The sequence below is a fragment of the Neopelma chrysocephalum genome, unplaced genomic scaffold (genome assembly GCF_003984885.1).
Source record: "Neopelma chrysocephalum unplaced genomic scaffold, ASM398488v2 Primary Assembly neopelma1_81, whole genome shotgun sequence".
In the NCBI taxonomy this organism is placed as follows: Eukaryota; Metazoa; Chordata; class Aves; order Passeriformes; family Pipridae; genus Neopelma; species Neopelma chrysocephalum.
In genome coordinates this window covers 5,929,374-5,944,673 of record NW_020897743.1, presented here as the reverse complement: position 1 = coordinate 5,944,673, position 15,300 = coordinate 5,929,374, and the positions used below count along the sequence as shown (strand labels likewise).

Below are 15,300 nucleotides of genomic sequence, written 5' to 3'. Positions count from 1 at the left end.
TTTAGGAATTTTTTTCATAGTTTTGTTAGTCACAAAAGGAAACAGAATTTTACCAGTACTTGCAAAGAAACCTTTGACTGGCTGCCTGCCAGAGGCAGGCTGGTGATCAATTACGGCAGCAGCTTTGCATTTCTGTCGAACAAAGCCAGAAGATTTTTAAATCATTAGAAAGCGATTACAGGAAAGCAATGAAAGAAGTAGGCAAAAATAACCATTATTCCAGTAGCTGAGGTTTCTGAAATTTGATACCTCTTATTCCCAGAATATCCTGCATACAGGGAAACCACTGCTGGTGAATCATGAGCTGCAACAGTGGAAGATACTGTGGAAGTGCTTTGATTTATAATTAATACAGTGCAAGTGCGGTAGCATGCAAATTCCTTCAGACTACTTTTACAGAGCTAGTGAACTATAGAAAACAGTGAGTTTAATCTTGGAAAAGCTGAACAATTTTCATTGCACTCGCAGATTAGTGGTTGTAGATCACAATCTTTTTTTTTTTTTAACTTCACCCTGTAATATAGATTTGTGCTTATATCAGGAATCTCACATTGACAAGCAGTTTTTCTAAAGGCTTGATATAGATCGTGCAGTTTTGTTATAGATGCAGAAGGAGACATATAGGCAATGTCACTTAATTTGTTCCAGGAGGGTTTCTCATCTGAAGTATTTGGAGATTTCTGCTGGTGCAGCGCTACTGTGCTCTTGTCTATCTCCAGAGGGGCAGTGACAAAATGGAAAGCTTGCAACTTTAAATGTTGACACTTTCGTTTTAAAATCAGAAGTTAACAAGAAAATTTAGGAGTAAAAGTTTGAAAGGTTTAGAGCTTGAATTCCAAAATTTGTCAGTGTGGAGAAATGTTGGTGAAGTCGGTGCAATACTGCATCTTGTGAGATGGAGCATCCTAAATAAGTAGTTGAATTTGCCAATATTTTATCAGAGAAGAATAACTTAAAAATCAGGAGTAGAATCTTAAGGGTATTGTGAAACTTTCCTTTCTTACCATTATAATATCTCAAGTCAGTCATGAGTTATCAGTTATTAATTGCAATGCTGGAGACAGCTGACCCACCTCAAAGGAAGTGCAGATAAACTGTAGTTCCAAGCTTTGGCTAGTGGGAACCAATTCAGATGTTGCAAATTCAGAGAAAGCAAGACTGAAGACTATTTGGAAGAAGTCTGAATGTTCCTATTCATCGTGTTGTTGCTCAGACTTTAAGAAAAATACCAAAATTTCCGGTGTGGTTTTTTCACTGAAGTCATATCAAAAAAAACTACCAATGTCCAGGAAACTTGTGCATCAACTAATATGTTTGCCGATACTGACATTCAACACTTGCATAAAAGTACATCTTTTTTTGCTCAGCAGGTGTTGTCAGCCTGGCTAATAAATTGTCTCAGAGACTGATTATAGAGATTGGAAAAATCTTGGCTCTTGTAAATCATTCCATAATTGCAGTGCCTTCAACCCTTTCACTTCCAGATGAACCCTCTCAAAAATAAGGAAATAAAGTTTCCTTCAGAGAAATTTTGGGTTTACTTGTTTGTTCAGCCACACAAATACACCCATGATGAAGTGCACTCAAAATAATTACTCCTCACAAAAATACAATTGATACTGGATGTATTACTTGAAAGTCTGTTTGTGCATTCAGTTTGCATTGCTTTGAAAATCAGGTGCTTTTCAGAATGTTATCTGTAAAATAGAAACTTCAATGTGTAATTAACACTTGCTGGATACTGATTAGGCTTTCAGGTTTTGTTATTCTAAACAAACTCTTAATTTATGTGATAATTATACGTATGTGTAACATTCTGTATAGAATCATATTTGATTATACTCTTCAGGTTTTAAAATTTGTAATTAAAATACAGTAAATCAGTAAATATTTAAAAATATAATGCTGGATTTTAAAATGTGGCATCATTAATCTCACAGTGTCTCATGTAACCTCATGCAGCATTGTTAAACTCTCAGTGCCATCCACACACCCAAAAAGGTCAAATTTCTCCCTGCCTCCCCATCAATCTATTGTCCATATTGGGAAGATCTGGGAAGTAGTAGGGACAGATACAAATACACTTAGCCAGGTGTTATAAAACTCTTCTGAATGGTAATGCCTAGCTTTTTTAGGGTCTTTCGTATAAAATCCCAGTAGGCAGCTAGGGATTATTAGGTGGACAAACACTTGTTAATCTGGTTGTGCAGTGACCAAGTGCACAGACTGTTCACTTTGTACAATTATATTTCTTTGCTTTGAACTGTAACTTAATTCTAGTTAAATCACGTATCACATAGATTTTGGGGGGTACAACAGTAGAATCAGTAGCATTTGAGTAAATGTAGAAAAAGATGAATATATCCATGGGGTAATGCCAAAGGAACAGGAGAGAAGGGAATTGAGCAGGTGTGTGTTGGTGTGGTGGATGAGGTGCCGAGGTACACCAGCTCTAAAATCTTCCTCTAAGAGAGAATTCCAGGTGTGTTTCTGGTCTGTAATTGTGCCTCGAGATTGTGTTGCCGATGTGTATCTTGAGGATTTGAGGTGACACCTGAAAAAGAAATCTGATGCTAAAATGACATTTGGAATTATTTTCCTCTTTCTGTAATCTTTCTCACTTAATTAAGAGCCTAACCTTCTCCTGTGCTGGAATTGAATTACATGCTTTCACCTTTAATCTGTTTGAGGTTGAGTGAATTCAACCGGAGCTGGCAAACACAAACAGATTACACCTCCTGAGGATAAAGGAACATAATTGTATTTCTCTTAACCTCCCATGTTGCACCTGAAACCTGGTCATGGGTCATCACCTAACCAATAAGAGAAGAATAAAATTTAACTTGTTTCAGTGCCTAATGTCAGAGCAGGTTGTATTTTGGTGGTGATACTGGTACAATATGTAGATGTTTAGAAGTTGGATGGAATGAATAGAAGTGCTCAGGTAGTGTGATTAGTGCTGTTTTTTCTTTGGATATATTCACATACTCTTTGGAGTATGTGAATGTTGCACGAGCAAAGACTGGGGAGTCACATAAGTGGAATAAATAACCTCCAGGTAACTGAGTACACTGCGCAACTCATTGGTTCAAAAGCAGTTAACAAATTCTAAAAGCAAGATTATGTTGTGCTTAATGCAGTATAAGTAGTAAAATGTAAAAGTTCGTGTAGCACCATATATACCAGGAGTTGAATATCATAAATATAATCAAAGAAAGAAATAGAGTTGGAATAGTCTCTGACAGTGATGGGAAATGTGAGAGAGGTTGTGTCTGCAATGGACAAAGTACATGAGGTCCCTGATAGCAGAATTGTAATAAGGAGTTCAGAGATTGGGAAGAAAAGTTATTTTCGTTTGAATTCTTACAGTGCTGCATTAGTAGTTCTTTAGGAAGAAGTGAGAATGGCAGCTTAAGAAAGGAATTAAGAAAGGAAAAAATGAGCAATCTGACCTGGGGAGTGTACCTTGAACGGCCCAGCTGTGCTTAAATATTGTTTTAACAAAATGATTTATTCTGAACTTCATAGAAAAAGGCTGAATGCAGGAATACAGCACCAAAGCTCCCAGTATGAGAGAGGGTCCACAGGGAAGAACATTTCTGTTGGTAACACACTGAAGAAGGGCATGTTGTGTATTTAGCCCTTGTTCTTGCTGTGCTATTTTTCTGTCTGCCTCATCTGGCCGGCATCCCACATCACAGGCAATGTTCTTAATGTGCAAAAGTAATTATAAAGGAAAGTCAAAAGCAAGTGTTTGACATTTTCTGTTATTTATTGTTGGGGTGGTTTAGCTTTGATTTGCTAATCAATTTTTGTATATGAGTAAAAGGTTAAAATGGAACCTTTCATGGAAACACATGATAGCTGCCCTCAAAGACTTTATTTGGACTTTTTGAGAGCAAGTGAACTTATAAACTTCTTAATGGATCACATCATCTTTTAGTGGTAATTTTTTTCAGCTATAACTTACTAAGAAGAGATTTTTGTTGTTGTTTTTTTTTTTTTAGTCTTTCCATTCAGACTTACAGTTACCAGCAATGTGAAATGCACTGCTTTGGCATCTTTGTCACTTCTGAATGGATTCAGATACCTCCAAGCAATGAACTAACCTTGCAAAGGTGTGTTAAAGGTTTTCTAAGTGTGGGTAAACTAGCACCCTTCACAGCCAAACTACCTCGATTATGACACTGTTTTGAGTTGCCCACTGTGCTTTGATATATATTTCTAGTTTCATCTTGCTGTTGTTTTCATAGGCGCACTCTAGAATCTCATTCTTCAGGGCATACTTTTTCATTTTACAGTGTGTCCTATTTTTAAATACTCATTCTCATGTTGTCTGGAGTTGCTGATTTTCTTTTCCCCACAATATTGGTTCACTCTAAGGTGATCAAATAATCTTGATGCTGGTGTAAATTGGTGGTGATATTTTGGAAGTTCGTTGCTGTCACCAAAGCAAAATTACTGAAGGTGGCTGGAGAATCAGTTTGAGATTCTAGCATGTTCAAATAAACTATTTTCCAGGATAGAGGATTTATATTCAATTTCCCATTAAGGGTAGCAATACATTAATTTGGGCTTTTAAGGATTCTTACTTCACTGAGAATAATAAACCATTGACTGTAATTTATAAAGCGTGATCTAACTGCTTCATTTTTATGTAATCCTGAGTCTATCATCCATAGGTAAAGCATTACTGATTAAAGTCTTTTATAGCACCATGAGCCAGTAGAATTAGCCCTGAGATCTTGCTCCAAGCTTCATTGATTGGAAAATATGAGTGTTTCAATAGTGAAAATGGTTGAGATCAGCTAAAAGCATACATGAAATAGTTCTGTTCCCCTAAAAAAAGAAATAATTCGATATTCAGTAGGCTGGACTGCTACAAAAGTGACAGTACGTTCACACATTCAGAGTGTGAGAACCACTGTGTTTGTCATTAAGCCAGCACATTCTGTGGTTTAGGCTTTGCTTTGCCATCTGAAGAACCGACTGATAACAGCAATGATTATCTTTTCCAATAAGGCCCAGCAGCTCTTTGTTAATCTTCAGTTCTTGGACTGTATAAAAGAATGTTGAAACCTTCCCACTCTACTACCAAATTGGTGTAGTTTTCAAAGAACACAAATGGGGAGGTAAAAGCAATTAGCAACCTTCCTGCTTTGGACTCGTGATCAAAATTTTCGTGGCAATAAGAGGAAAAAGTAACCACAGCAGGAAAACATTACTATAATCCATCCAATTAATGCAGTGTTAATTATGGCACAATTATCTCTAAAACTTTTTTTTTTTTCACATCTCTTATGCAGTTTTGTTCTATTCTTGTCTGATAATCAACACTGGAAAAACTTGGCTAAGTAATAAATGTCACTTACAGACCACCAAGAAACTGAACTGTACCATAGAAGATTTTAGAGTTACACTTGACAGATAGCTCAAGTGTCCTTTCATAATGCTGTACTTGGTTTCTTTTCATACAGATCTACATCTCTAGCTTGTCTCAGTTCTATCAATGCTTTGTGTCAATAGGAAGACCTTATTTACCTCAAAAAGTGAAATGATATTACTTTTACTTGTAGAGACAGAATGGAAAAAAAATTGGCAAAACAAACGATTTTTTAATGTCCTTGAGATCCTATACTAAATTGGAAATGCATATTTATGATTTCTGAGAAATTCTGTATGACTCAAGCTTTAGGGTAGAAATAAAACAGAAAACCCAGATGTACTTAAATTATTACAGGATTGATTGAATATCAATAAAAATCTAATAGAATAACATGTAACTTTTAAAGAGAAAATGGACAAAAATATAAATTACTGTAATGGTCCAAGGTGACATCTAATTTTTAATCTCAGAAATGATTTTATTCAAAATGAATCACATTTAGTTTTACTTCCTTTCATTTTGATGCTGGTGCTTTTCTAACTGCAAGGCATCAATGAAAGCAGATCTAATTGCATGACTTTTCCTTAAGGTGCTGTCAGTAAAGCTGGCTATTGTGGAACTATTAAATGTGCTCAGTATTTTTTGCTACTCAAGAACTTTTATTGAAGTGGAGTGGATTAGAATGTCAAATTATATTGTGAAGTTCCTCATTAAAGGGATAGAAAAGCTAATGATCCCCATTGACTCAGTTTTATTTCAGATGCAGAACAATGAGTACCTAGATAATAAACCATTTCTGAAACTTAGAAAAATTTGTCTGTTAAATAAATTAATGTTGGATACTCTTTTGTGTGCATGCAGATTTTGAGTGGTGCTATATTATGTGGATCAGGCTTTGCCTGATTGCAAGTCTTCAGGTGGTGGGGCTCCCGAGAAAGACTAACACAAGTTCTTCAGTAATCCTTGTTGTGTTCAAGTCAGATTCTGTGGACTGAAAAAGAACCTACTTTCTTTAAGAGCTAAAAAGGTGGGTGAAAAGCTAGGGCATCTTTGAAGGGATTTCTCTTCCACATCTGTCTTATGTGACTTCAGGACAAAATGATCTCATATAATCTTTCTAATTTCAGTATCAAAATAAATGGCAGATTATACTAATCTTTCACTAAACATGCAGAGTAGAAAAGTCAATATTAGTCATACCACATCTCTCCTTTTAAAAGGCAGTTGTTATGTTTAACTTCTTGGTTTCACATGGTCCTGCAATGAATAACCTTGTATTATTTTTACTGTGTCCTTAAGCAGAGCTCACTGAAGCCAAGCAGAACACTTTTTATGACTTTAGAGTGCTTTGGATCTATCTGTTATCTAAATATGGCCTTTTTATTGTTAGAAATCAATAAATCTGTTGCTCTGGAGCATTTTCAAATGTTACCCTTGAAATAGTCCCTTATTCACTGAATGGCTGACTTATAGCAAATCACAATGTTGCCAAATTGCTTTAGGTTTACTTTGCATTGGTAAGTCCCAATTTTATAAATGTAATAGATCTTTAAAATTAAGCACGTCTTCCTGGCTGGATGGTGAAAGAACTGCAGTCAATGGCTCGGTGTCTGAGTGGAGAGCAGTGATGAGGGGTGTCCTCAGAAGGTGGTATTGGGACTGGGGGTGTTTAAAATCGGTGTCAGGGACAGTGGGATCGAGGGCACCCCTGGCAAGTTTGCCAACAACATCCAGCTGTGTGGGGTGGTCAATACTGGAGGGAAGGGATGACATCCACAGGAACCTTGATGGGCTTGAGAGGTGGATCTGTGCAAATCTTGTGAAGTTCAACAAAGTGCAAGGTCCTGCACCAGGGTTGGGGCAACCCCAAGCACAGAACTGGGCTGTGCAGAGAGTGAATTGGGAGTAGCCCAGAGGAGAAGGAACTGGGGGTATTGATGGACAGAAAGCTCAATTTGACCTCGCAATGTGCACTCACAGACCAGAAAGCCAGTTGTGTCCTGGGCTACATCCAAAGCAGAGTGACCAGCAGGTTCAGGGAGGTGATTCTGCCCCTCTACTCTGCTCTGGTGAGACGACACCTGGAGCACTACCCAGCTCTGGGGTCCCCTGCACAGGAAGGACGTGGAATGATTGGAATGAGGCCAGAGGAGACCACAAAGATGCTCAGAGGGCTGGAGCACCTCTCATATGGAGACAGGCTGAGAGCGTTGGGGCTGTTCAGCCTGGAGAAGACTCCAGGGAGGCCTTAGACTCTTTTGTACACATGGTCTTATGGCTAGTTATGGAAGGAGCTAGCCCTTGAAAACATTCAGTTTTGCTCTGCTGTATTTTTTTTTAGTATATCACTGCTCAGTTTAAAACACAATAATCTAACTAAATCAAGATAAAATTTTGGCCTTCTTTCTTTAACTTATTTGGAAAATAATGAGCTAAAAATTTCTCCTTCCTTGTAAGAAACATTTATTATTAAGAAAACCTGTTTCTGGAACACATTGAAATATACACAAGAAATAATTTCTGTAATAGGCCAAACTAGCTTTGCTTTGATGTAATATTTTCCCTTAAGGAAAATAATAAAAAGAATTTTTTATGTATACATATTCATTAAAAACTATCTGAATATGTAGTTCCTCAGTGGATTGCCCATGCTTTAAGATAATCTAAAGCTCACAGCTCTGCATCAGAAAAGCAGAGATTTCTTTCTGATTAACCCAAACAATTTTCTTAAAGTACAGGTGAATATATCCTGAGAGGTACTTTGCTAGGTTGATGTTTCTATGTTAAAATGTATTTTTAAAAAAGAGACATCTCAAGGCTGACTGCTGATGTTGAGCAGGACTAGTAAGGATAAACTATTAGAACAAGCTGATGCTGTGGAGCAAGCGAACAGTTCCATTTTATTTACTTTGAATGGCTTGATGCATGTAACAAAGATTATGTAGTTACCAGATTTCAACTAGACATTGAAGAAGGATGTTTGAAATTGGTGGGGTTTGTTTGTTTGGATTTTTCTTGTTTGTTTGGTTGGTTTTTCTTTAGTTAGACTTCATCGGAGATAGAAAAAGCAGATAGGCAGCAGCAGTAGTTCTATATAGTTCATGGCTGGTTTAGATCACTTTAGTGACATATTTCTGTTTCTCAGTGGCTTAGTTTAAGACATGCATATCCAGATTTTTAACAATAATTAGGCACTCAGTGCTTTGAGGAACTGAGTGTTGAATATGTTTTAAAAGTTCCACATTTGTTCTGTGCTTCAGTTTCACTTTCTAAAGCTGAGATAATAATTACTCCTCTTCTTCAAAAGAGTATTGTGAGATAAATGCATTAAATGCTGCAATGGGCATGGAACTTAATCTCTTCTCAGGTGTCTAACGTAGTCTAGTAAACTAAGTACCTAATGTGTCTAGATGTTCTCATCTTGCAGAAATTGCTTGGGTAAAATTTAGCATAATATGAACTATCTCTGTAAATAAGATGAGGGTTTAGGTGCTGATGCAAATAACAATACCAAAGGCTCCAAATGACTTGAACAAACTTCGATTCAGGTCCATTAAAATTTGTCATGAACAGTTTTCAACACACAGGTTCTGCAGCTTAATTTTAGTTCCGGTTGTGTTTCTTGCTGTGAATAATCTTGGGTTTTTTTGGTAGGACTGTTGGGTGCTCAAGAAGTCTCACAATATCTGAACTGAAATATTTGACTTTGTTGTATTTATGAAGCTCTAATGACTGTGACCGTTTCTGTTTAGGTCAAAGGAGTTTTAGTTTCTGAGGCAGTAAATATCACCACTATTAAAGGCAGTCATTGATTCCTTTACAAGCTGTCAAGTGGCATGACAGATAACTTGCTATTACCTTTGTGTTAGGAGAATCAGCAAATATTTATTCCCTCCAGTGCTGCTTTAACCCCTCTTACTTATTCCCTCTATCCATTGCACCTTGTCATGAATGGACACTTTACTTGTAAGAGAGAAGCAACAGTGAACTTTACTGACATAAAACAGCAAGTTAACAAAATTCAATGGCAAATGGGACAGTGCTTTAACAAGACTTGGTGGCAAGATACACTTGATTATTTACTACCTAAAGGACAGGGTTAGAAAAAGCTGTCAGGAAGACCCTTCCATTGAGTCATGAGGTTCAGGAAGGACCCCCTTGTTTTCTAAACTTCTCGGACTGCAGCTGGATCCAGTCCTAGTCCCAGACTTGGTTGGTGGTTTATGTCCCAAGGATTATACGTGCACAATCAATCCTTTGTACGAGTTAGCTAAGATTTCATTTAGTTTAGTGTGCTACTGATCACTTAGTGAGGATCTGTTGTGGCAGGGAATCTCTCAACCTTGAGGACTAACCTTGAGAGTTATCCTTACTCAAGGGGAGCTCCTGACGTGCAGCCCAGCGGGAGAGCTCACTAGGCCTGGGGCTGTCCACTGTTTATAAAGTGAGATGATTGACTTATTGTGAGATTTGCATACTGGCAAGACATCTGGGTCACTGTTCCAGACAGCCCTTGGCTGCCCTGTAGCCCTCTGTCCCCCAAAAGTCCCCAGGAAGCTGGGTGCAGGCACCACAACCCCCACTGGTGGTTGCGGCAGGGAGGGGGGGAAGCACAACATCATATGAGCAGCAAATTAAAAATAAAGCTTGTTCAGAGAAAATACAGTGATACTCCAGGATACTGATGTGCTGCCCTGTAAACAGTGTTCCTGGTCAAACTGGCATGGGTCTCTGCCTGCAAGTGCTGTGAAATTCCACCAAAATGTGCCATTTTGTACCACCAACAACTGTATCCATGGGAATGCTCCGTTTTGTGTCCTGCAGCACTTGGAATGGCTCTGCAGAGACCACCGTGGTCACATTTAGAGACCTCATTTTGGAAATAGTTGTCTGTGTGAGCAAAATAGTTAATTCTCATTGAACTAGAAACTCTTGCAGGAATTGAAAAGAAATCTTGCAAAATTTCATTGTGAAGCTGAGTCTTGAAATATACTTAAATATTATGCATGGTGTTTTCAGGGATAGGACCGAGAATTTTTGACAAATTTTAAATTTCTGAACTTTATTTTATAATTGAGCATCCATGATGATTCTTATGGTTCTGAGTGCCCTGGCAGATTCTCATTTATGCAAAACTAAGAATCCAATCCCTCCAAATGAGTTCAAGTGATTTTTTAATATAGACAAAGAAAATTTATTCAATAGTCTCATCATCAGTATTCCAGTAAGTGCGAGAAATAATTTTATTTTCAAATTAAATCTATGGAAATGAGCAAAGCTCATAAAATTAAGAAATATAATTCATATTTAAAGTTAATTTCTTAAACTGTTCTAAGGGCAAGCAAGATAAAATGTCTGAGTGAGTTTAATCTTAGATTTATCAAGGTCAATAAAATTAGGATTCTTTACATTATAATACAGCCAAAATTTAAATAGTTATCTTAAACATTTATTATGACTGCTGTATCTGTAAGATAAAAACCATTAATTTTAAGTGCCAACAGTGTAAGATAAGGAAGTGTGGACACTTCTAGCTAAGGGAAAGATGACTCTAAAATTCACTCAATCATGGACTTGTAATGTGTAGAGAAAAGTACAAATTAAATTTTGATCTGAAACATTAGTTAATACAACAATCTCCATTTTCATTCACGAATAGTAGGTACATGGTATTAATTCCTCTTGAAATCTGAGGAAATAGAGGGAAGCTGATGGAACTGAGGAGAGGCCAAGTAAACTGGGGGTGTTAGCCTGGACAAAAGGAGGCTTGAGGAGACCTTAACACTCTGTACAGCTCTCCTGGAAGGAGGGGCAGGTGGGGGGTGGTTTTTTCTCGTAAGTAAAAATAAGAACATGAGGAAACAGCCTCATGTTGTTCCAGGGCAGCTTTAGATTAGATATGAGGAAAAAATTATTCACTGAAAGAGCAGTCAAGCATTGAAACAAGATGCCAAGGAAGTGGTGGAATGACCATCCCTGGCAGTGTCCAAGAAATGTGTAGATGTCGTGCTTAGGGACATGGTTTGGTGGTGGACCTGGCAGTGTTGGGTTAATGATTGGACTGGATAATCCCAGAGGTCTTTTGCAGCCTTAGTGATTCTCTCTTTAACCCACAGTCATTTTGACAGAGTTATAACAGGATACAGTTTATCCTGTTTACTGCATTCAGCTGAAATTGTGTTTGTGGTATGCTTAGTTTGTTTCATGGTGATATTCAACAACACAGTTCACAGGTCCACTTTTTCCAGAAGTTTTTTAAGAATCGTGTATGTTTGTTTTCAGTGGTGAGCCCTGTCTTACTGAAAGGGTTGGAATAAAGCTGAATTCCCAAGTAATCCAGAATTGCAAAATGCACCCTCCTTTCACATAGCTCTGGTGCTTCTTTTACACAATTTACACTTAACAGGGTAGCTCACATCCGTAATAAATTCAGCTGGGAAGTCCTCTGGGTAAGAAAGCTGTCCTGCCTTTTGATTTTTGACAGTGCATGTAGACATATTTTGGCTGCAGACACAGAACCTGAAAGAAGAATGTGCCTGAACTGCCTGAACTTTAAAAGCAGTCTGGGCATGAATATGCATTGCTATGTGGAGATTCTTGATCCTGGCCAAGGAGCAGCCAGTACTCAAGGACGAGGTGCAACTGTCTTTGTGATACACCCAGTGTGATCATTTCCTATCACGTTGTCTCCTCTTGTATCGGGTGTCTGACAATGCAAACTTCATGTACATGGTAAAGGTAAAATGGAATAAGAAAATATCTTCCGTGGCTTTCCCTTCTTTTTGCTACTCTGTTTTGGTCCCAGGTTAAATCAGTGAAAAACTTGTTTTTTTAAAAAAGCAGCAATTCAACAGAAAGCTTAAAAAGTAACTCAGAGGCTTCATAAGTTCTACTTTGTTTGTCTGTTATTAGCAAAGCGTCCTTTCAATGGCTGTGGCTTCTAAACAGCATGGCAGTGGAAATACATCATGTTAATGCTCTTCTACTACTAGCAATGAGTGTTAATTAGAGCTGTATTTTGCTTAGTCTCTCTTTGGATTATTTAGGATAGTAATAAATTCAGCTCTGCTGAATGGCTGTTTGTACAATCCATCTTTTAATTCAGTCTTTGAGGCAGAAGACTATTCACAGTAAAGTTCGTAATTGTTGCAGAGTGCATTTGATTTCTTAGCATCAAAAATCATCTCTTATTAAGCAAACAGTATTTTTCCCCCAGAATAGATTTAGTTTTCCACACTTACTAAATGGAAATAATATTTTTCAATTATGGTTAATGGGTAGAATGCACTTTTTTTAATCTGATGGCTTTGTCAATAGCAGTATTTTATGTTTGATATTTTCACATAATATTTTGATGGACACAGCTTATTTTCTGTAAAATGTAATGGATGAAATAATTGCTAAACATAAATTCTACCTTGTCAAATTGTACACTAGGATTCTTTTTGACACTTTGCTACTTTTCATTAGCACTTTTTCTCTCTGCTTTATAAGGAGTTAAACTTAGTAGCCTGACTCTTTCTAACTAATACTATATTATTAATAGGTTATCATTTGTGTGCATGGCATTATTTTTTAAGTATGAGGCTAAACAACCATAGCACTGAAGTTTGAAGTTAGATGTTTTGTTTCTAATGTCCAATATATTTCTTGTTATTGAAAAAAACGCATCTGTTATTCGTGGATGTCTTTTCCTCAGCCAATAGGTTGAAGTTAAAAGGTAGCTGATAATTGGATCTGTATTCTTTAAAATTTCCCTTTCTAATTAATGAAATTTTTCCCCCTATTCCTTTTGACTTAAAACCTTGGGTTATGGTGCAACTGATTTGTAACCATGTTAATTTTTAAGCATATGGGGATGGTTTATATAATATAATAATTTATATCATTTATATTTGTTAAAAGTCTCAAATTTGAAAGATACAAAAACCTGTGCTGAACTGGAGGAAAGAGACAATTGGTTACGTTTTATAATTCATAGACAGTACATCTGGGCAGACCATAGAGTCTAAGTAACGAAATAGTTGTAAAATTGTTAAGTGCACTAGTTCTGATTCTGAGCTATTAAAAAATTTGCATTGTCATGTTTGAAATACATTCCTCTTCCAGGTATAACATACAAAGTGCTCCTCTTTTCGTTTAGATGCTCTAAAACTTCCCTCCCTCATTGTTTCCCCATGTCTTTCACAGTCCTGGCTCTGACAGTGTTAAAGCACTTCATCCAAATGCACCATGCAGAAGAGGGGACACAACCACTTGTATATTGGGACATGACTGGGACGTGACACAGAATTTTAGACAGGTTCCCTTTAATTTCAGTTTAAACTAATGCAGTTCACAAGTTAGGCAACTTTGTGGTCTTGTTGAAACAAATCACCCTTGAGAGGATCCGATTTCCTCCTCCACTCCTTACACTTGCGCAGAATGGGAGTTGCCCTTCTGCCCTTGTTCAGGTTTTTTCTTGCACAGTCTTTGGGATTGCCCTCTCCTGCAGCTAGCAGAGGATGAGAGGGCGTGGATTTTGGAGCCTGCAACCAGGGATGTTGCAAAACTTCATCTATGGACAGTCTCTGAGACATATTAGGTTGGAGCAGCTGAGAAATGAGATCCTTGCAGTCCCCGGACAGGCGTCTTGTCTTGAGGAAGGGAATCTTTTGTTGTTTCTGAATCTGGAGCATTTCCTTGACATTAGAACTATCAAAAGGCTGTGAAGCATAGAGCATTGCATACAGGATGATGCCCAGGCTCCACATGTCAGAAATCCTGGGGTCACAAGGAATGTGCTCAAGCAGTTCAGGCGCTGAGTACGCCAGAGACCCGCAGAAAGTGTTGCTGAGAATGGTTTTTCCATTTTCATCCCGAGTCAGGGGTTTTGAAAAGCCAAAGTCTGTCAGCTTGAAGTTAAGATCGTTGTCGAGAAGGATGTTGTCACACTTCAGGTCCCTGTGGGCAAAGTCCGAGTCGTGGCAATGCTTGATGGCAGAAGCCAACTGCTGGAACTTGATGCGAGCGATGCCCTCGTCCATCGGTCCCTTGATGCTGAGGTAGCTCAGGAGGCTTCCCTTTTCCCCCAGCTCCATCACGATGTACACTTTCCCAACCGACGTCTCGAAAATCTCGAACGTCTCAATGATCGAGGGGTGGTGCAACCGTTTCAAAGCCTCCATTTCCCTGGGGAGAAACTTTTCCAGGACGTTCGGAGAAATTTTCTTCTTGTCGATGATCTTGATGGCCACTTTGCGGTTCAGGTGGTGGCTGTAGGCACACTTCACTTTGCCGTAGGAGCCTTCCCCTAGTGTGCTGCCCAGGCTGTAGCCCTTCTTTTTAAGCACCACAGCATCCATGGTGGGGGAGCCGCAGGGAGCTGCCCCAGCAGGAGCCGCCGTGCCTCATGTGCGGTGGCTGGAGGCCAGTGGCCCCAGGTGGCTGTTTGGAGCACTGGTGTGGCAGTGCTGTCACCCCAGCGCTGGTCACCAGGTGATCTAATGGACAGTCACCTCTGCTCAGGTCAATAGAAAGGACCTTTCTGTCCTTAGAGCTGCTCTATGATGTCATGGAGGGCAAACCTTAACACCGAGTCGCTGGCTGCTCTGTGATGTCACGGACAGTTGCCCCTGCATGTTGCAATCAGAAAACGGAGCTGACCTCTTAAAGGGATATTCCTCTTTTTAAGATGGCCAAAGTAGCAAGCAAATTATTATATCTTAATTTTGTAATGCTGTTTTTTCTGTTGCTATAGCCCTTCCCCAATCTTCATTCGCGAAGCCTAGCCGTGATGATATTACAATATATCCTTACTACAATATAATGTATTGTTTTCAGTGGATTTCAGGAGAAAAGAAAAAGTGATGGCAGTTTTAACCGCCTGAGGACTGAGAATTTGTGGGAGTTTTATTCTTTTTTTTTTTTTGGTG

General features: G+C 38.4%; 1 protein-coding gene across 1 annotated transcript; it reads right to left on the bottom strand.

Annotated features, from left to right (window-relative positions):
* Positions 1 to 13,675: 13,675 nt before the first annotated feature.
* Positions 13,676 to 14,942, bottom strand: LOC113971101 (testis-specific serine/threonine-protein kinase 2-like). Its single transcript, XM_027690664.1, has one exon. The coding sequence runs from the start codon at positions 14,728 to 14,730 to the stop codon at positions 13,729 to 13,731; it is 1,002 nt and encodes a 333-aa protein (XP_027546465.1). The 5' UTR covers positions 14,731 to 14,942; the 3' UTR covers positions 13,676 to 13,728.
* Positions 14,943 to 15,300: the final 358 nt, after the last annotated feature.

Bases quoted from the DNA above. Each gene is read 5' to 3' on its own strand.
- LOC113971101 (XM_027690664.1), bottom strand. From the start codon at position 14,730: ATGGATGCTGTGGTGCTTAAAAAGAAGGGCTACAGCCTGGGCAGCACA.